This window comes from Chaetodon auriga, chromosome 15, assembly GCF_051107435.1.
Source record: "Chaetodon auriga isolate fChaAug3 chromosome 15, fChaAug3.hap1, whole genome shotgun sequence".
Lineage (NCBI taxonomy): Eukaryota > Metazoa > Chordata > Actinopteri > Chaetodontiformes > Chaetodontidae > Chaetodon > Chaetodon auriga.
Window position 1 is genome coordinate 6449462 of NC_135088.1, and position 21988 is coordinate 6471449.

At 43.0% G+C, this 21988-nt stretch overlaps 1 protein-coding gene across 1 annotated transcript; it reads left to right on the top strand.

Moving 5' to 3' along the window:
• The first annotated feature begins 12172 nt into the window (after positions 1 to 12172).
• Positions 12173 to 21707, top strand: ppp2cab (protein phosphatase 2 catalytic subunit alpha b). The gene is made up of 7 exons (XM_076750510.1): positions 12173 to 12540; positions 19086 to 19295; positions 19383 to 19556; positions 19717 to 19806; positions 20094 to 20255; positions 20644 to 20762; positions 20908 to 21707. The coding sequence occupies exons 1-7, from the start codon at positions 12439 to 12441 to the stop codon at positions 20978 to 20980; spliced, it is 930 nt and encodes a 309-aa protein (XP_076606625.1). The 5' UTR covers positions 12173 to 12438; the 3' UTR covers positions 20981 to 21707.
• Positions 21708 to 21988: the final 281 nt, after the last annotated feature.

The window sequence follows — 21988 nt, forward strand, 5'->3', positions numbered from 1 at the left end:
TGAGTAACACCCGAGCATAAATACACTATATTACTGCAATGTTTCTATTTAAATTTAAAGTGCTACTGTAATACTTATATCAAAGCATTTTATGTATAACCCCATGCAGCTAGTATCACTAGTATCACTGTAAGTGAATCGGTTTCTGCAGTGTGTCTGTCATATGAGTACAAAGTGATCTGAAGATGCTTAACAGTGCATTTTTGCATCTGCTATGGTTCATCAGCAGATTCTGAGAAAACAGAAGCTACACCAGATATAGAAGACCTCTTTCTTCTGTCCGTCTAAAGAAAAATGTTAATAACACTTCAAACAGAGGCTCTGTCTTCAGGGCCGACTGACCGTTTGGGCCCCTGGGAGTGTGCCTGGTACACTCTTATTTATTATTATACTCAATACTAAGTTTATAAGGACCTTATCATCATCCCAGTTTTCATATCCAATGTTCTGCACTAGCCTGTGTAATTCCCTTAATATAATTACAAGGTGCTTGTCTTACTGCACGTTGCATTTATCACCAAAGATAACTGCAAACAATTGGTGAAGTGGAAAAAAGCACACAGTGGAGAGAGGGTGCAATGTTTTTTTTTTAATTTTAATGGACTAACAGTATCACTCATGTCATCCATCTCTTCATGTGTGCAGAGGGAACCTGTCATCCACCTAATACACTCACCCCACTTTGACTTCTGGGCAGATGACAGCTGAAATAAAAATTAATGTGCACCAGTCTGATAATCTACTCAGCAGTAAGTGGCTTACCTTAAATTTACATAATCCATCTGTCGCTAATGCACTCTGCCTGCACGGTCCTGCTTGTAAATTGATTAACATCAAGTCAAAAAACAGCATGGACGAACTTTTAAATGAAATACAGTGACTTCACCTGTTGATGTTCTGCTGCAGCCTTTGCAAAATGTGCTTGTAAAAAACGAGTAAAACTACACAGAAGGAACAAATGAACAGTGACTTTGATACATGCACCTAAGAAATATACAGTTGTGGTAAAAATGCTTTCTTTCAGTAATGAAAATGGTTTCATTGATGCAGAGTTTGCTTGGAGAAAATGTTCCAGGGGTCTAAACTGTAGATGGTAAATGTCAGGTTTTATGACGAGCTCCTCGGCATCGAGCAGCTTTTATGGCTTGCTGCAGAGAACCTGCTCCCCTGCCTGTCCACTGCAGCTATACAGGGAGAGGTGAAAATAAAAAATGCACCAGCATGCACTGCAGCTATAAGACAGGTAGCCTTCAGAGGAGGGAGTGCAACTTTTCCCTTTTTCCCAGCTCACAAATCTCTCACTCGCTACCCCACACTGCACATATCACCTACAGCTGAATGCAAACAAGCTCTCGGGAGGTTTGTAAAAGGCACTGTGGGAACTCATTAACCGAAGCAGATGAAGAAAATCCACAACATGGCATTCAAAAATAATTGTTGGAATGCATTGAGCGTCATAGATTGATGGCGTGTAATTGTGGGAGAGTGGACGTTTACTGCAAATAGGAGTGCTTTCAGTGCAAAGGCATGAGATATCGTCGTATAGGAAGGACATTACAACCCTGCTCTGAGCTCAGTATCAGGCAGCACTTCTGTCATTAGATTAGAAGACAGCAGAATAGAAATGTCAGTGGAATTGATGAGAAAAATACATCACAACGTACCAAACATAAAAAACTCCTCTTGAAGTGTTCAGAGTCAAATGTTTTCTTGCCTTCCCCTCCGTCACACTTGTTGATATGTGATCACAGAGCGCGTGTGTGTGTGTGTGTGTGTGTGTGTGTGTGTGTGTATTTGCACAGCCATTGTCCATGAAAATTACAAATAGCACGAGATAACTAACCGTCCTGGCTTTCATGCTCGCGCAGTTCTCCACGATTAGGACAATACTGCAAATACAACAGGCCGCATGTAAACACAGCACTCTGTTAGTGTGATTATGGCTGCAGTCAGGGAGAAACAAAGCAAAGTATCTGTCTGCCAATGCTGTCGGATGTTTTCGTCACGTGCTCTTAATTGCTCTGTGGTGCTTTCCTTTTTGTTGTATCACAATTATCAGAGTTTTTATTGTGTGTGCTGCCTCCCTGAAGCGTCCAATCACTTCTTCCGGTAATTATTTTCCTTCCAGCTTTTATCTGTCTTTTGTTTTCTTTTTTCTTCATCTGCATTCCCCTCAACAGCTCCTCTCGTCTCTTCTTCTTTTATTTGATGCCCGGGCATTTTAATTGACTTGCCTGGTGGGTTAAATTCACCTTCATAGATCAGTAATAGACACGCTGAGGACTCCGATGACAGAGGCGAGCCAGAATATGTTTACAAATTACAGATATTACAGTTACGTGTGTTCTCAAAATGAAGTGATTAGCTGGTTAATCAGTTGTCACATGAAATAATCAGTAGCCCGTCTCTCGCTCACTGTGATCTGGAATCGGCTACAGCCCCTCTGCAATCCTTCAAAAGATAAGTGGCTATTGCTAATTGATGGATGGACTATTTTTTATTATGGATCGCTCGTTTTTGACATTTTTCAAGCAAAATTGCCAAACATTCCCCCGTCCCAGCCTGTCAGTTGTGAGCATTTGCTGCTTCTCTTTGCCTTATGTGACAGCATGCTCTCTATCTTTGAGATTTTTTCACTATTTTCTGACATTTTATGGTGCAAATGATTCACCAAGAGAATAATCTGCAGATTAACTGATACAGCAGCAGCTCTAACATGTTCTGCCATCATTCCGGCACTTCTGTTTGAATTAATATGATGCAGAAAGCAGATATAAAACAGTTTATTTACACTGTTTTATGCCATCACTACTTTTATTTTAAAGTATCTGCTAAAGTTACTGCAGACCTTTACATAACTTCATCGTCCTCTTTGACCTTTAAATGGAAGAAACTGTTGCAGGAATCGACAAAGGCCAGGATCACATGGCACGGCTCAATACCGTGACTCACACATTGAGTTTGCTGGAGCAACAGTCCCACTGCAGGGCTTCAGTGAAATCCCACTCAAAGCTCCAGCAAACTGTCTATTTAATCTATCTTAATCATTCTCTTGACCATTTCCCTGTGGCAGTCCAGATCGCTGCTATCAATAGACCCACTGCCCTGTTAGCGTTTCACTATTGTGAGAATGTAGGTCACACATGGACAAAAGGGCCTGGCTGCAGCATTAGTCCAGGAATGAGCCAGGAATGAAAGGCATGATCTTTATGTAATGCAAAACACATTTACATCATGTGCTGCTCTCTGGGCTCTTGGGGGAGGAAACAGGTCTATTTATGGGATTTCATCACCATAAGAAAAGCTTGATTTTATCAGCTGGGAAACAGAGACGGGGTGTTTGTTCAGGGAGGTCTAAGAGGCTGGTTGTAACGGATAAAGGTTTTAATCAAGCGTGGAACATTTTTAAAGCTCACTCGACTTGAAATAACAATATAGTTTTGTAATACTCGTCTGGCTGCTTCATAAAGCAAAAGATGACTCTGTGTGTCTGTCTGTCTGTCTGTCTGTCTGTGTGTCAGAGGCTGGACAAAGGCCTGGATCCAGCCAAAATAGGCAGGAAGAGAGTATCATAGCTGAGCTCAGGTGCTTTTAATAGAAAGGGCAGAGAAATGGTGCATTGCTTTCTCTCACTAACATACTGAGGGAGACTGTGGTGTGTCTCTTTAGCTCTCTCTCTCATGGTATACCTACATACTCTGGATGAAACAGTAGATATGTATGATCACACTTTTTTATGGGGAGTTATGATACTTTAACAACTGATGATGATTTTGGACATCAAGAGTTATTTTGTGCATAAATAACTCCTCATGCACTATGAACTATGCAACAGATTGTGGTTTATTGTACAAATTCATGTAATACTTCAAACATAGGTTTCAACTTGAGTGGAACTTATCTGTTTTCACCAAAGAGCTGCTCTAGAGAGACTTTAAAAACCTATGAATACACTGTATACTAGTGAGAAACTTCATTAAAATTGAAATCAGAAGCCTTGAGGCGGAATAAATTGATGATATATGATGGTAATCTTAAACTCTCCCTGAGTCCTGTGGGACCTGAGGCTTCTGAAACATTTATGGACCATCTACATGCAAGTTATTACAGATATAAAGCAAAATGCATGAAAACTCATATCTAAACACACATGCATCTTTAACATCACCATCATCTATAATGACATACAAAGCTCAGATGTTGTTGTATGTTTGAGTCCATAGATGTTAAAATTGGGCTTATACTTCAGAGTTAAATACTGACTATTCAGGTCTCCTCCAATCACAGCCACCTAAAGTGATCTATGGATTTGAAATGAATGTAGTGATTTTCATTTACATGGCAGGCCTGCTTTTTATTAAAGCAGCGAATTGCATCATTTTGTCTTCAGTTGCAGAGCAGCCTTCAGTCGAAAAACATCAGTATTTCTTGCAGCATTCAAAGAGTTTAACGTACGTTTCCCTCCCGTTCTCTCCCTCCTGTTCTGTGGATGGGGAGGTCACTCAGGCCTCTTTACCTCACTCATCAGTCGTACTCTAATGATCCATTAGTCTCCACAGAAACCTGCTGGCGACGGCTGGAAGACTCCAGTCTGAGTGTTAGGGCGGGGCCGTGATGGAGCCATTAACGTGTTCTGAAGCCATCAGTGCTAATGAGGAGCGAAGCTTTAAGATGGTACGGGCTAATTGTCTCATTAGAGCAGCAATGTCTTGTTACATCTGCATGGGCGATGGCGGTAATTAAATTACACAGCTGACTGGGAGTGTTTGGGCAGTCGGTCAAGCCTGCAGCCGGGTGGAGTGTCTCGGTCAAATTTTTGGATCTGTGAAGGGCAATGGTGCTTTCAGTGACGGTGATGAAGCTTAAATTGATTAAAATGAAGCCTTCATTGGAGCTGGAGGAAATTAGATAGAATCTCTTTATAAGATGGCGTGAGAGAGAAAATGTTGACAACAGAAAGGTGTTTTTCAGTTTTTTTTGTTGTTGCAGGATCTGCAATTTGTCAGATGCTAAAAGTGTCTCTTTAATTTCTGATTTATGCTCAGTCTCAGACACACATCAGCGTGGCTCGATGGATGTCTGTCATTTCGGTTCAGACTGAAATAGGTGGGTGGGTTACAATGAAATTTGGCACAAACATTCAAGTCACCAACAGGATGAACTGTAATAACTTTCATTTTTTCATCATCGGGCATTTGGACGTTCCCATCTGTCTCAGCTCTACTTCGTGTTTGGTGCAACTAATTTAGTGAACATGCTAAATGTACATTCTTAAGATCAGCGTGTTAACAGTATCACTGTGACCACCTTAGCATGCTGATGTCAGCATTTTGCTTAAAGCGCCACTGATCAAAGAGCCGCTAATGTGGCTGCAGACTCATGATCCTGTTATCATGTAGCATGTATCTCTTGGTAATGTGGAGCAGGATGTCTTCATTTCACCGTTCTGTTATAAAACATGGTGTCTCATGGAGGAGCGCAGGACGAGATAAAGAGATAATATGGACTCCAAGTCATCAAAGAATCCATGTTTTTTTCCCGTCACATACTTTTCATAGTATTGCTATTAGAAGCCTCTCACAACCTCTAGATAATTTTGAAGTTGCAGAAGACCAAATGCAAATGTACCATTTTTGATTACTATGAGCTGCAATTCATTATTCATTACTGATGCAACAGCAGGGCTTTCTGTAGCAATACCTTTCTCTGTTTCAGTGAGGCAGGAAAAACAGTGCAGTTTACAGAGTATCAGAGGTATATTAAATGTTAATACACACTCAAACACTGCACCAGACCACAAACACAAACTGTGCCAGTTGCACTTCTGTTGCCCTCTGCCAGTCTTTTTATATCAGGTCTCAATCAAGACTTGGGGCTCTCTGCACCTCTAACAAGATTTGGATTATTGTTTTCATCATGTAACAGAGGAGCGTTTGTTTGTCTGACTCGCTGCAAAGTTATGTGGTTTAGAGAGAGAGAGAGAGAGAGAGAGAGAGAGAGAGAGAGAGAGAGAGAGAGAGAGAGAGAGAGAGAGAGAGAGAGCACTCATCCCAGGAGAAGTGCCTCCTTTTCATAATCAGGACTGAATTTGTGCTTTCAGACCTCGAACTCTCAGACTGGATCCACTAATTTACCCCAAACCAGTTTCTGAGCCTGAAAGTTCATTCTTTACCTTTGGGAAATAGTAATCTGGAAAAACAATTTGAATTCAATGATTACTCACTTCTTTCTGAGTTTTCAACAGCATCTCGTGGTGTTTGTCCTGTTTTTGAACAGAGACAGGAGTCACAGTCTTCCATATACGACCGCCTCTCATCACTTGACCCAAGATCAGTACTGAGGGTGTGTGAGCAAACTGACAAACACTGTGAAATGCTGTTGAAAGATGAGGAAAAGCTAGTAAGTGGACCAGGAGATAAGATCTTTTTTTGTCGAAATAGCCAGTTCCTGAGTGAAATCTTTATGAAGACAGTAAAGCTGCATTCGGTGATGTATGTCTACAGAGGCAGAATTTACTATATAAATGCTGCAAAGTGCAATAATCAAATACATAAAAAGCACATGAAAAAGGCTAACAGTGTCTCTGTGGCTGAGCTTTAATATGCTAAAACATTCAAACTCCATGTTTCTGGACTGTTGGTACACATTAGTTTCCCAAAGCTTGTCCTCAGCGGGACTGAGGACGTTCTCTTTGTTAACACCAGATGGAGCTCAAGATATCAGATGGGACCGTAACCTGCTGTTGTCATGGTTTCAGGTATCCTGGAGACACAATACTAGATGCTAATTGGTGGAAAGAGAAAGAGAGAGAGAGAGAGAGAGAGAGAGAGAGCTGAGAGGTTGTTGCTGTCTCTTTCCTTCTTTCTTTTTTGTTTTATATCTGTGTCTCTATATTTAGCCCGCCATGTAAAAACATCAGCAACAGTGACTCCAGTAGACAAATAAGATGAGGGAGATGGAGGAATACTGCGGGGGAAACATGAAGTTATAACAATGAAACTAAAAAGAGTGAAGATGAGATGTTAAAATTGTGGAAAATGTGGCGCGGCGTCAGCCGATATGTCCCCTGCAATGTCCTGTTATGCACATATTATGTGCCGCTTTACTTTTTCCACACCTTACTTGTGTGGCTGCAACAACATAAGTTCTTAAAAGTGATCATAAGTGTCAGCTTGTCTCATTTGCAGTGAATTTGGACATTTATATCTAAAGCTGCTACTGAATAAACTTCGTCTGTGAGTGCATGTACATATCTGTCTCTCTGCCTCTCTCTCCTTATTTGGAGTATCTCAAGGTCATGCAGAGAGTAATCATCACATGACTCCCCAATCCACCGCTGATGTAATGTTATGTATGTCTGATAAGCTGTTGTTATACAAGCGGTGTTTGATTTGGGGGGTGTGGACGATGTCTCTGAGTCCCGGCCCTCTCAGGGTTCTGCTCTCCTCCTCTCCTCTGACATCACAAACAGTATCATCACCCAACCATCCAAAACAACCCATCCATCATGAGCCTTCCCGGGACACATCACAGACATATCTCTGATGGTGCTGTTCTACAAAAAAGGTTCAGCCATTTTATCCTGATAGCTTGGCGTCGGCATCAAACGTGCGGTCTGCATCTGCCTGCCTGGAATTAAAAGGGCTTTTGTCCAAACCTCCTTGGCACACGCAGAGAATTTAAATTTAGATGTCGAACAGGAGCAGCAGTAGGTACCTGAATAGCTGGAACAACAACAAAGAGTAAGACCCAGTGATAAATTACAGCCGTTTGATTGGTGGTGATAAATGAATGATGGATCCCGGTGTGTCCTTAATGGCATGTTGGAGCTCACAGAGGCTCCGACCTGCCACGGTGCAGCTGAGAATTGTGTTACTTGGGATTAAGCTCCTGTATTGTGTTGCCTGCCTCTGTCCATGGCCTCTTCATGCAATGCTGGTCAACATGTCATCGCTCCCATATCTAGAAATAAACCTGTGAGCCACTCTGTCATCACTGGAGACTGGGTGCTCCACCTGTCCACGATGTCTTTTCCAATGATTCAGTTTTGTTTTTGTTTGTGCAAAGTTCCAGGTGCCATTTTATTGTTTAACGTGAGTCATTCATACTTAGAAATACAGGGCATCAAAGGGCATATAGACCAGCATAAACTGTGGAAGAAAACAAAAGCAGAAGGAAAGAAAAAGAAACAACTTCATAAACTTATTCCCACTTTCTTTACGTCTTCACTGCAATAAGATTTCAGCTCAAAAACCTCACAAAGAGACGCACTAAATAAAGGGCGTCCGGTCACATGATGAGGCTGGATGAGCTGCTGGGGTGTGCCAGGTTGGACGCCTGCCCGGTCTGCTGACTGGGGAAACCAGGGCCACAACAATCAGATGAGCTCGCTCCCAAATTGATTGATGAAATGTTAATGTGGAAAACAACGATCCGCAGAATGCTTATCATGGTCTAAAACAGGCTGCAGGGTCACTGTTTAAGAGACTTGACACTTGATGGACTGGTGGCTCATCGTGAGTCAGACAGCTGAGGAATGAAATGTGGAAAACTGCATCATGAGCCGGATTTTTTTTTTTTTTTTTAGGAAAACACAGTGGAGAGATTGGAGATAAACAGAAGAATGATCTGAAATTCAAGTCTGAAGCTGATTATCATGATCCAGAGGGAGACGCCGGTTAGGTGTTTTATTTAAGTGATGCAGCTTTCTGCGTCTTGTCTGTGCAAAGCTGAGAATCATCGGCCGGTCTCACCGTGAACCTGCAAACGGAGATTTTCAACTACGAAGCGAGTACGCCGCTGACTGTTGCAGAAGAAGCTCAGTCAGGAAAACAGAAAAACCACAGTGCAGAGGCATCTGGTTCTGCCTGGCACGTTTTATTTGTTTTTAAATAGAGAACTTATGGAGAAATGTGTCATTACAGCACACACACACACACACACACACACACACACACACACACACACACACACACTCTAGGACTTTGTGATTGCTGTAGGAAGAAAATAGATTTGATTGCTTTCAAAATAAAGCTGAGCCAAAGCGGAAGATGGACCCTGTAACCTGCTGCACTGCTTTGAGGGTATCTTTACTTCTTGACCTGAAGTCTGATGGTTGTAAATGAAGATAAGGGATGAGAGAAATAAGAGATAAGATAATCCTGCATTAATCTCACCACGGGGACATTTTCAGTGTCATAGCAGCAAAGTGGATATCGCAATAGCCAAAAGCATTAGTAAAAAAAAAAAACAAGATATGATAAATAAGTGGTTCAAATTCACATTACTGAAGAGGGACCAAGTGTGCACACATTCAGGCAACAATATTCAGGTGTGAGATAAGAAGATTACTGCAGGCAAAAAGTAGAAAGGGTCTGCACACTGTTAGGCTCCAAATAAATATTTTATTTATCTCTTAGAGACATGAAACCAGCGATCTGTAACTACTGTAATTCACATTATTGCACATAAGGAATATTGATAGTGCACACTTTAGTATGCACTCATATTGCACATTCACACATGAATTAGTTTCGGTGTGTGTGGTCTGCGGGGAGCAGTGTTGATTGTGCAGTCTGACAGCAGCAGGAAGGACCTGCAGTGTGTCTCCTTCACACACTGTGGGTGAAGCAGCCTGTCAGTGAAGGAGCTGCCCAGTGCTGTCAGAGCGTCCTGCATGGGGTGGGACACGCCATCTCCTTCGAGGGGGTCAAGGGGCCATCTCAGGACAGAGCTGGCCCTGCGCTTATCTGCAAAAGTAACCTGCCGACTGCTGTGTGCCAGCAGTGGAACAGTTAAACAAAGCGACCTTCCCTCCTGTTTAATTTCAGCATATATTGCCCGCTGCTCCTGCCATTTGTCACCCTCTGTCATCTTCCCTTGTGTTTTATCATGCTTACAAAGGAGCCTAACAGGTTTGATTCAAGATAAAATGATTATTAATTAAGGTGATTAATGAAGGTGCTGCTTGTGCGTGTCTCAGTGTGTCAGCGAGTGGCCCTGAAAGGCAGATTCAGCCTTTGATCGCTGCTTTTGTTTGATGTGCGGCATCTTTTAGTGGAGACTGAGGTTTGCATTTTCAATGGGGGACCAAATGGACCAGGAAATATACTGTAACTGGGTTTGTGTCAAGTTTTCACACACACACAAACACACACACACGCAGTATGCATTCAGTACAGAGGAGAAAGTGGAGCATGCACGCATACACTCCTTTCCTTAACTGGGTGTTGTTATTCATTTTAAATGACCTCTGTCAAGCCCTGCTTAAAGCATTCCTGACAACTCTCTGGCACAGATCCCTCCCACTGAGTTATGGTGGACTTTTGCTAAAGCGAAGAATCAGGTTATACTGCAATTTTACTACAGAGAAGGGCCTGTCGAGCAGAAATCCTACAGATCTAGAAAAGAGATCAGATAAGAGATCTGCGTTCGTGTCTTGATATTTTGTAGGTTAGGAGGATACTTATTAATGATCATAAATAGGAACTGACTATCCTCATGCGGAGGCTTGTGCAGAGGCACATTCAGACCGCAGCTTGCTGAGGTAAGGAACAAAACATTTTCCTCAAAGAACGCACTGTACCTGTGATAATCCCACAGACATGTATAAAATCTGCTGGCAGTGAAGTCGAGACAGCAGGAAATGTTGTGTCAGAATGTTGGATTTGGTTGGAATATATAGAAATTGATGAGTCACAACCTGAGGCTTCTTACACTGGAAAAATAAAGACGAAAAAGTCTTTAAAAATGGCTCACAAATATACACAACCATTATAAAAGACACTAAATCATTTCCTAAAACGGCTGGGCACTGTCGCTTTTAGCAAATCTTTCACAAACAGGACTAAATTGTGGAAATAAGGGGACTGTTTTTAGCAGCGGATTAATATAAATTTTTTGGCAGCATAACAGTCTATGTGGGATGGACTCCAAATAAGTTTCAATGGCCATGTTCATCGCAGTGAAGAAACAGGTCACCCAGTCTAACAAGGTGGCTCATTTATGTGCTCTTAATCATTTTGGGACAACAATGGAGGTCTGTGGCGCTGAGGAACGAACTGTATCAGCTTTTGGATGAACAGGCAACGGTTTAATCAAGACTTCTATTGATTAAATTCCAGGCTGAGGAATAAATATCACGAGGCTTTATAGGACTACAGTCTGAATGGGAACAATGCTTAAACACACTGTGCACATCAAATATATCATATGAGAAATGATAAAGCATGTTAAGTGGCTGTTGAAGAGCTTATATTCATGATTAAATGAGATGAACCTTATGGAGGCGCAGGATTCAGTTAGAGGGATTAGCTGCTGTCTTTGACTTTGTTTACCTCATTTTGGCTGCATGTGAAACACTGACATCATTGCCTCACCATAAAATTCACAACATGCTGCCGGGGAGCGATGATGTATTCTCTCTGGGATGTGTCGGTAACTTCTCTATTAAACGGTCAGCCAATTAAACTGCAGTGGAAGCAGCGCTCTCAACCAATGGCAGAATTTTCGTCATCAGTCTCTGGTTGCTATTTGTGTCAGACGGCGCACTGCTGCTGCGTCAAGCTCAACACAATCAACCAGAGGGAGACCGGAAGCTGGGAGATAAAAGGGAGGGAAACTTTGCAATAAAAACTTCTGCTCTATTTTGGCTGCTTTAAGGCTGCTTAGGTTTTCTATTCTTGGGTAACAAATGCTGCTATGCCTCTGAATGTCCCTCTTTGGAAAACTTGGACAGCTTTCCTCACCCTGTCTCAGAACGTAGACCCAAAATGGCCAGACAAGGAAGAAATCAGAAAAGCAGATGCAGCTGCAGAGACAAGCGTGTCACTACAACTACAAGTACAGGGTGAGAAATCTGCCTTTACTGAAACCAGGAGACAGTGTTACAGTGAAGATGGACAATGGAGCCAGTTGAGGATCCAGTTCTACTTACCTGGTGGACATGATGAGTACAGATGAAGAAGACGCCATGACACACAGTTTTCTCCATTACCCCTGACAGACCAGGATGAAAGCTTGCGTGTGTGTGTGTGTGTGTTTGGATGGAAGAAAGTTGTCTCATATATTTGAAAAAACAAAAATTAGTGGGCGTTGTCTCACTCAAAACAGGAGCAAAGGGGGCAATGCTTTTATTTAGAAAGTAATATCCGGAAGTACACGGTTTTACTGCAGTCAGCTCCACACAAACAAACCAGCAGGGTGGATCACCAACTGACGTCTCTCCCTCCCTCCCTTCACTTTCAATTCAGTCGAATCATAGCGACCTGAAAGCCGGAGGTGGTCACACGCGTCTTTTAGTAAGACAGCAATTAGCAGCTTGTGTGTCCGCTCCGTGAGCTCTGGAAGAGACGAGAACATCTGGGGGAGTCGTCTCGTAACGGAAAGCAGCCCACCGCGTCGGCAAACGAACCGCAGCGACCCCGAAAACACACAGAAATGGACGAAAAGACGTTCACGAAAGAAATCGATCAGTGGATCGAGCAGCTCAACGAATGTAAGCAGCTGTCGGAGGGACAGGTGAAAACACTGTGCGAAAAGGTGAGATATTTCTAACCTCCCCCCCAAGCCCCAACTTACTGTCAGCGTCTTCTCCCTCCTTACCAACGCCTTCCAGACATTCTTAAAATGGCGTCTATAGTGTAGATTTCATTGCGCTGTGCGTATTTTTGACAATCATATTGAGCGGTTGGTCGTTTTCTTTTGCGGCATTTCGGCCGTTGCGTGTCAGAAATGTCTGGAAATAATGAATTACGAACACATGTTGTCGGTTGGTCCAGTTTCACATGCCAGGAAGGGTCCGTCGTACTATGGAGTGAACCACATTCCGCATTTACTGCCCCTCATTGAGACTGTCACTGTGACCTGTAGCATCTCTTTTAGCTTTAGCTAGCTGCGCCACTGACATGTCACTCAAGTTTTACTGTGTGCGACTTCATTACTGTGCGTTGTGTCTCATGTTGTCTGTCTGTAAGCAGAAAACGAAGCGGCAGGTCGGTGTTGGTGTCAAACAAGCATTGATACGTGAAGGGATATTTCAAAAAGCAGCTTTTAAAGCCTCTCCATCCTAAAAGGCTGTTTGTTATTGTGAAGAAAAAGGTAAATGTGGCTGGACTGAGCTCATGTGTCATCCTGTTTGCATGTTTACTACATGATTACTCTGCATTTGTCAGAGTCCAGAAAGCTGCTGTAAACATCGGTCCCTGTCCTTCATCTAGCTTCTTATTGACTTCTGTAGTCAATAAGTGGTGAGGCTGACTTCTTTAGTAGCCCATAAACTATCAATTTTCAACCTTAAACATGACTCTACATGGCATAATTCGTGGAAACTCTTAACTTTTGAACCTTGTTAATCCTCTGCTCTCGTTTCTGGTTTACCTATTCATGTTGAAGGACAGTTTGTGGACCTTGTTTTTATGCTGAGACTGGAAATGACTGATTTGATGGTCAGACTTTTCCTCTGATCCCACAGAGGTGCCTCATCTTAGCAGGCTTTGACCTCTCAGCCCCTTCGCCGGTGGTTGCTTGTTGCTGAAACTTCTCGTTCAGCCAGTCAGCTGATTCTGCAGACTTCTCTGGTCTGAGCTGAAGCTTAACCCCAATCTTCCCCCTATATCCCTTCTGCTCAGACCACCTGCTGATTTCCAGCCCTAAATGTTTTGGCTAAATGAAAAAAAAATCCTTGCTGAACTCTTAAACTGCTTTTTATCATCAAAATGTGGTGTCTTTTGTTTCTTGAATATCTTAAATGTGCCATCTATAGAAGACTTTTCCAGAAAATCCTGCACCACTGATCCAAAGTGCACGGTGTTATTGCTGCCTTATGTCTGCTCTGTTCAGGCACCGGTTGCTGGAGAAATCTCTGTCAGTGATTGTTGGATGTCAGCGTGAGAAGTCCTGACTGACAGGAGAGCCTGATGTCAGTGGCTAAGTTCATCATTCGATTTTAAAATTGCTGTTAAGATTAACCCTGATTACGGAGGCTAGATTTGGACAGATGTTTCTGCAGATCTGTTTTTTCATCCCTTAGCGCAGCTCTGTCCCTCTCAGCTCATAAAGGGACTGAAAAACCAGGACCACTACCATGTTTGGAGTGCTGTGCGCTGAAGGTTAATGGCACGCTATTTTAAAGTGGTTCGTTAATCCCCACATTTGTTTTCTTTTTTTCCCCCTCATATCTGATAAGTTCAGTTCCAGTAGTTTCAAGTACATTATTCAACCCAGTTTCTTTCTGTCAGTCAAGATCCCAAACTGGACTCTCTCCACAAGACAGACAGGTGGTTAGTGCTGTGACAGCCTTGTATCTGCACATTTTTACCTTTGTGTTATCTCCTATTTAATGTGGGAAGCTTGGGATGACATGAAGTTGTCTGCTGTGCCTTTTGGAGGGAAATGTCACTTTTTATTTGACTTATTTTGACTTCACAAGCTCCTTTTCCGCTGATGTGCTTTGACATGTCGTTGCATTTGTCGGGCTTGCAAAGCTGGGCAGTCTGATTGATTTGTAGCCCTTGTCAACAGTCGTGGTATGAATCCTCAGGAGAAGTGACACCATCAACTCTGAACACGTAGAACTGCACAAATAATTTTGTTTTTTTTCCTGTTTTCCTTTCCTTCCTGCTGCTAGTTGAGAGGAAAGAGGAAAGCTGCAGTTTCCTCACCCTGAGGCTGTATCATTGCCACAGCTCCTACGAGCTCGCAACTGCTCCAAACTACTGTCGACGTGCATCTATCCATCCATCCCCCTGTGACTTTTGTTAATATATTCAGCAGAACGCACCTACACAGCATCCCCCCTCATTTAAAAATAGAGGATATGATTGATTTTGAGTTGCATCACTAGCATAACCAAAGCCATTGTTGCTGAGGGGATCAGAGTGTGTGACTCAGGATTACACTGTTCATTGTGACTCAGAGAGAGGCCGTCTCTGTTTTTGGGATGTATGGGGGTGTGAAGGAATGAGATGTGCTGTGTAATCTGTCCTTAGCCTTTTCATTTCTGCTTTCCAGCTTTCTAAAAGGCCCAACATACCGGGGTTTCTGTCTGGTGTCTAGTGTGCAGGGACGAGGGAATACTTATAAGCTTTATTTGGTTCATCGTGATCAGTGCAAATTTGTCAGTTTTCAGCATTGCAGCATCTCCTCCCTGTCGGGGCTCTAGATGAATTTTGCCAGTGTTGTTTGTTCCTAAAGTAGTGACGTCACATGTTTGATCATTAGCATTTAATCTAGTTGCTGTGTTTAAGTGGAGTGACTGCAAACAGTACTTTGTTCACTGGAAATTGGTTTTATGTTGCTGTCAGTTATGCTGAGTAGTTTTAATTAAATGCGTTACACATGCTTCAGACAGGGCCGTATCCTTTTGGTGACCTTTTGTTTTGTTTCCCTCTGCAGAAATAAACCTTTTGAGGTTATATAACCACTCAGACATATTTCTCTGTAAGTTTCAAGCCCTGTATTGTTTATATCTTTGCTCATTTGATTTCCTTATGAGGTGCTGTGTGCTAACCATTTAGGCTAGATCCAGTTCATTTGTCTTGTCTTGACTTCGGTGCTAGGAAGATGTTATGTAAGCCGGTAAATGATGCAGAGCCCAGCAACAATACAGAAGTATAAAAAGAAAATTTGTCATTGAAAGATGGGGGAAATTTGTGTGTCTTCAAATATTAATGTCTAATGACATCATAAGAAGTGTGTCAGAGTGATGTAATGAATTCGTCATGTGGTGACATGTTGCCACACTTGCTGGAGCTGAAGTCCCCTGTATGACCTTTGTTCATGTCCAAACCAGTTTGATATGTCTTGCCAAGGCAGAAAATAATGCTTTGTTTGCCAACAGAGGGCACGGTTTGACTCAGGAAAATTAGTCAGTGAGAAGGGCCGTTCCAAATGATGATTGGTGTTCCAGCGTCTAAGCAGAAATCCCAAGGTAGTGTGACACGATATCTGGAAAACATTACGAATGGATATCAACAACACAAATGAAAATATGCAACGATGCAGTGATCCCTGTGAACACCCTCCAACCAGAATGACTGACGCTGACAGAAGGTTGTTAAATGCATCTCAGCAAAATTCACAAACTGATGGTAAAAAAGCTGACAAACACATGCTGCTGCTGATTCTTACACTGATTATAGTGGTGTTGACAAGAAGATGTTTAACTTTTAACGACCATAATTGCCCTGCATGAGGTCATCGTTTGTGGTTGTAGCTTTGCCTAGTCGTCGAGCTTAATTCCCCCCAAGTTGTCTTCAGAAGAACCTCTGGCCCCGTTAAACTCACTTTAATGGGATTATATTGCGGCAGTCGGGAAAATGCTGACTTCACTTCTCAGCACTCGGCTAAGCAGTTTGTTGACTGTGTGACGTCTGATGTCTCGGACATGGCTGTAATCTGGGTCGAGGTTCCCTCCCTGCAGGCTGTCTGTGGCATTTCTGTTACAGGTGTGGTCTGCGCTTTGGGTGGAGCGCTTACGTAACCTCTGCCCTTATCCTTTTTGTTTGCAGCTGGACTGGCATCACCGCACAAGCTGTGACTCACCGTCTCATGCGTAAACCAGTCTCATACAGTTTGAGGTGGTCGCTTCGTCCAAGCTTAAATTTGTAGGAAATGTATTCCATTTTTATAAGTGAGGCAAATTAGCTGTTTACTGATTGCAGTGGAATTGTCACAAATGAAAAACTTGTAGCTGGAACCACGATTGCAACCAGCTATAAAGACAGATATCATGAGTTTTATTTACAGCTGCAGGGTTTTGACTGAAGGTTAAAAGTCTCTTGAGTGGGCAGGGAAATAAGGGGATAAAGACTGAATAGAAACGAAATCAGTGGTTCAGTGCAGCATACAGAAAGAAAATAGAACTCGCATGTGTGGTCAGAGAAGCTGGCAGAGCGCTGGCCTCACACGAAGTGCACATTAACCAAGTTATAATCAGTTGAGCCAGTTTAGTACACAGAGGCGATATCTGATGCGTCACTGAACCTATTACTCATACAGTTCAGTGAGTTTTACTCAGCTGTAGACCTCTTAACTGTATCATGAACTTGCAAAGAAACTTGTAGAGTGTCCTAACGTGTTATTGGTGGAAAGACTTGATTGTTCTTTACACTTAAAGCTCAAAATCATATCTATTTGCAAGGTAATGCTAAGTTCTGCTCTACCCAAATTATACCATCTTGAATTCATGTTCTAATCAAACGTTTTAATAAAGGAGAACAGTGAAAAGTGGATTACAGTCTGACCCAGCCCACTTAAAATGCATGTTTGTTTATTTTGCCTGCCCATGTTTGTTTATTTTCCCCTTATGTAGAAGTAACACAGATGAAAATATATTTTGCCACTTTAATACAGGCATGTAGAATATTCCCTCTGGTTTAGCCTGGTCAGTCTGTCATCGGCAGCCCTATCATTGAAAGGCCTCCTGCCACATGGTTGCACGGGCACGTGGAGGGCGTGTATGAGTGTGTAATTTAGGTCAGCATTGTGCAGCGCTGCAGTCCGCCCTGGTCACTCTGGGTCAGTCTCTCTCTGTCCCATTTGTTGGGATGACAGGCCAGCTTCAGCACTCTGTCCATGTCAGTTGTCACTTTCTCTGTTTTGGTTGTTTAAAGGAAACTATGAAAAGACAGGTGGCTGCTCAAAATGTGCTGCAGGCAAATCACCGGGCATTTTGTGGGGAGCAGTCGTGTGTCTGCCCAAACCAAACTGGGTGTGGCTTTCAAATAGTCCATCATGTGATAACAGCTTTCCACTTCGCCCAGCCCCTGCTCTCAAGCCTATCACAGATGTACAGCAATCACATCTCAACAATCACTTGAAAATGGTTGACGTACGAAGAGTTAGTGTGATCCTTCATCGCCTCCCTGTTTCCATTGTCCACCTGCCTGTGGTTTTGCAGATGCCTTGCTCTTCCTGCTGGGTATCTCCCATGTGGCTCAGACATGTCCGGTGGTCATTCAGCTCAGAGCACTTCTCTTGTAGCCCGAGGATTTGTTTTCTTCAAAGCTCCTTAAAAGAGCTCATCCAGATGACTGACCCCTTAGTCAGACCTGCCAAACTAGACCGACTCCAGGAATAGGCCTTGTTGTGGGTCTCCAGATTTAGTGTTGGTACCGTTTAAAGCTTTACCACTATTTTTAGTTTTGTTTTAAAGGGGCAAGTACTGGTAAAGGCTGCGTAATCAATCGACACCCGCTTTGTGAAAATGATTAATATTTCTAAGTTAATTGTGCCAAATGCACGTCGTTTCTCCTGCAGTAGCTGACCAGCGAAGGAAAATCCTCTGCATATTGTTTCATCTTGTTTGCACTGAACCGACAGACAACAGTAACCAAGTGTTTTCCTCTAAAAACTCTCGCTGTAGGCCACATACTGAGTCATACGCTGCTGCAGCAAGTTTTAGTCTACGCCTTGATGCATTCTGGGTAGAATGAACCGTGTCCAAAAAAACATTTTTGACAGTTCCACTTTTAGATGTAGTTGCTGACTGTTGTGCTGCCATTGCCCTCCTAGCTATAACTGAGTCCTCTTAAAACAACGATCTGAAGAAAACTATGTGTTTCATCCAAAAACACCAGCGACTGTTTCCCCCTCTGTTCTCGGCTTTTGGAGCATCACTTGAATAGATTTTTGCGAGTTGTTGCTGTGCAGCCAGAGCTGCCTTGCCAAGTGCTGCAAGGCATGCCCACAGGAAATGACACGCACGCACACACACGCACACACACAGGGTAGGGGCTTATTTCCTTGGAGAGATTATGGCGGTGATGTTGGGGGTTGTTTTTGTAATCACTGCGTAGCATCTTAATGCTCACCCCACTGGAGGCTGATGTGGAAATTGTGCAAAGGGGTTGGCAGGAAATTGTCCATTCCTGAAATAAAGATGGAGAACAAAGAATAACATAGAAAATTACAGTGTGTAGAGCATGTGATTACAGAGCAGGATCACATGGATTCTCCTGCATTTCAACAAGCAAAACAGTGGAGCGGCACAAAATGTATACACTGTGCAAAATTTGCTTTTGAGCTGTTTTGATCCCCTGTGGGTTTTTATTGACCCAGGGTTCAATGTGTCTCTCTTTCTCCAGGCGAAGGAGATCCTGACCAAGGAGTCAAACGTTCAGGAGGTGAGATGTCCGGTGACGGTGTGTGGCGACGTGCACGGCCAGTTCCACGACCTCATGGAGCTGTTCAAGATCGGAGGGAAGTCTCCAGACACAAACTATTTGTTCATGGGAGACTACGTAGACAGAGGGTACTACTCCGTAGAAACCGTCACTTTACTAGTAGCACTTAAGGTAAGTAATCATTTAAACCGTCCTTGGAAATTTGAATTGTTTCAAAACGGACATTTTACATTCAGCTCTCTTCTCTGCTTGTTTCAGGTACGTTACCCGGAGCGCATCACAATCCTCAGAGGCAACCACGAGAGCAGACAGATCACACAAGTCTATGGCTTCTATGACGAGTGCCTAAGGAAATATGGTAACGCCAACGTTTGGAAGTACTTCACAGACCTGTTCGATTATCTCCCCCTCACTGCCTTGGTAGACTCTCAGGTGAGAATACATGTAGGCTGGTTTCACACATATGATAAAAAAAGCCTGAGCAACCACTGGACAGGAATGTTGTGACAGAGTTTAATGTTGCATCGCAGAGAGGTCAGACACGGTCACAGAGAAAGACCACTTACGCTCAAATTTCTTCTTGCCCTTGCAGATTTTCTGCCTTCATGGAGGTCTGTCACCGTCAATAGATACTTTGGATCACATCAGAGCACTGGACCGCTTACAGGAAGTGCCACATGAGGTAATTTCAAAAGCAAAGTTAAAAGTGCTTCGTGGCCAGGAACAGGAAAGTTAAGTGCAGTTACACAAAGAATTGAACAGGAATCGACAGGACTTGGTTCTTAAATTAAAATGTTTGTCAAAGCAACTTGATCCTAATCAGTACCTGAGAAGCAAAAAGGAAGCAATGTGACGATTTCCCTTTTCTCCATAATTCAGTATGTTTACAGTTTAACATAATGAGGGCTGTGTAGGTCATCAGTAGCAGTGTTGGTGTCTTTTTGTTAATTTGCTCCTCTTACTCCGCAGGGTCCCATGTGTGACCTGCTGTGGTCGGACCCTGACGACCGCGGTGGCTGGGGCATCTCCCCTCGAGGAGCTGGCTACACTTTCGGCCAGGACATTTCAGAGACTTTCAACCACGTCAACCGCCTCACACTGGTGTCCCGTGCCCACCAGCTGGTCATGGAGGTACGTGTCTGTCTACAGTATGTGAGCAGAACTATTGCGTATCTGCTGCTCAGGATGATGTCGTCTGGATTTGCATCAAGTTTAACCAGGCAAATATCCATTTTAGTGTAGTTCAAGACTGCAGCTGTTAGAGTACAGAGGTTTCCCAGCTATAATGAAGAATTACCCACTTCAGTGATGTTTATTTATTGAGGAAATGTTTAAGAAAGTCTTATTTTCACAGAACTGTCTCCCCAATCCCACTGCTACAGAAAACAATAGGAGAAACAGTTATATATTACCAGCTAGCACTCTCACTCTGAGTTCAAAAAGAGTTTAGATTTGCATTATAGTAGCAGTCTCTCCTGAATTATACATCTCTGGTGAATAATGCATCTGCCTCCCTCAGGGTTACAACTGGTGCCATGAGAGGAATGTGGTGACAATATTTAGTGCTCCCAACTACTGCTACCGCTGTGGCAACCAGGCAGCTATCATGGAACTAGACGACACCCTCAAATACTCATTGTAAGTATGAAAAATAGCATGTAATTCAGTGGATCCCTAAAAGCTGGATTGTACAAAAACAATATACAACAGGCAACACGTGACTTTAAGATGATGGTCAACCAACAAATCTTTGGTTTTTCTCCTTCCTTCTCCTTGTAACCAGCTTGCAGTTCGACCCCGCGCCTCGCAGAGGGGAGCCTCACGTCACCCGCCGCACCCCAGATTACTTCCTGTAAAGTCTGACCTTTGGCCCTCGTCCAGTCAGGTCCAGCATTGCCATGATGTATGACCTTCAATCGATAACAACATGAATGAGGAAGAGGAGGGTGAGAGACTGGGGTGGCTACACAGCAGTGCACATTGTATATCCACACAAAGACCTATTTAAGCATTTAGCGAAAACCATGTCTGTGTGTCTGTGAATGGACCAAAAGGTGCGTGCCATAATCATTACAATATTCATTGCTGAGGACTTGTACTGAAAATCTCCCCCACTATGTAAAGCAACAGTGATGTTTGAACTCCTCATCCTGCACCTGTGTAGCTAGACCGATGGCACCGAGGTCCAAGGCGGAAATTTGCTCCTTCGAATGCGGCTGTTTGAACCCCACGCACCATGGCTTCTATTTCAGAGATCTGAACACGATCTGTTTGCACACTTTTGTAAATCTAAAGAAATGTAACATATATCAAAAGAAGGAAATTATTTCACACTACATGTTTTTTTTTTCTTTATTTTTTTTTAAATTACAAATAAAGCCCCCATCAGGCAAATTTTACACAAGGTTTCTTTATCCTGTGTAGCTTTTAAGGAAGACTCTTCTTATGCAGTCACCCAGCTTGGTGTATATGATAAGACAGATGATGGAGTGTTCATCCACATCAACTCACTGACTCCCTCTGAACTACAGAGTCTGTATTAACCAAACCATTTGAATAATAAAGATGAAGGTGGCTCCTTGATGTGACTGTGGTCTTTCCTTTCTTTTCTCTTCATGATACTCCAAGTCTTCGCCCTGAATGAAATGATAAGTGGTGCTATGGTTGGGCCTTCAAGGTCCCTTTGATCTGTGGTTTAATTTTGAAATGAACCAACTGGAAGTCAGCCAGTTCACCAACAAGTCAGTAGGTCAGCCATCTGGGCCACAGGTTGGCTGGCAGTTTTACAATTGAGGAATTAGTTCAGGGTGTGTTTTGGAGAAGTTTGCGTACCGATTACGTTCTTCCTCTTGGAGAGTTACTGT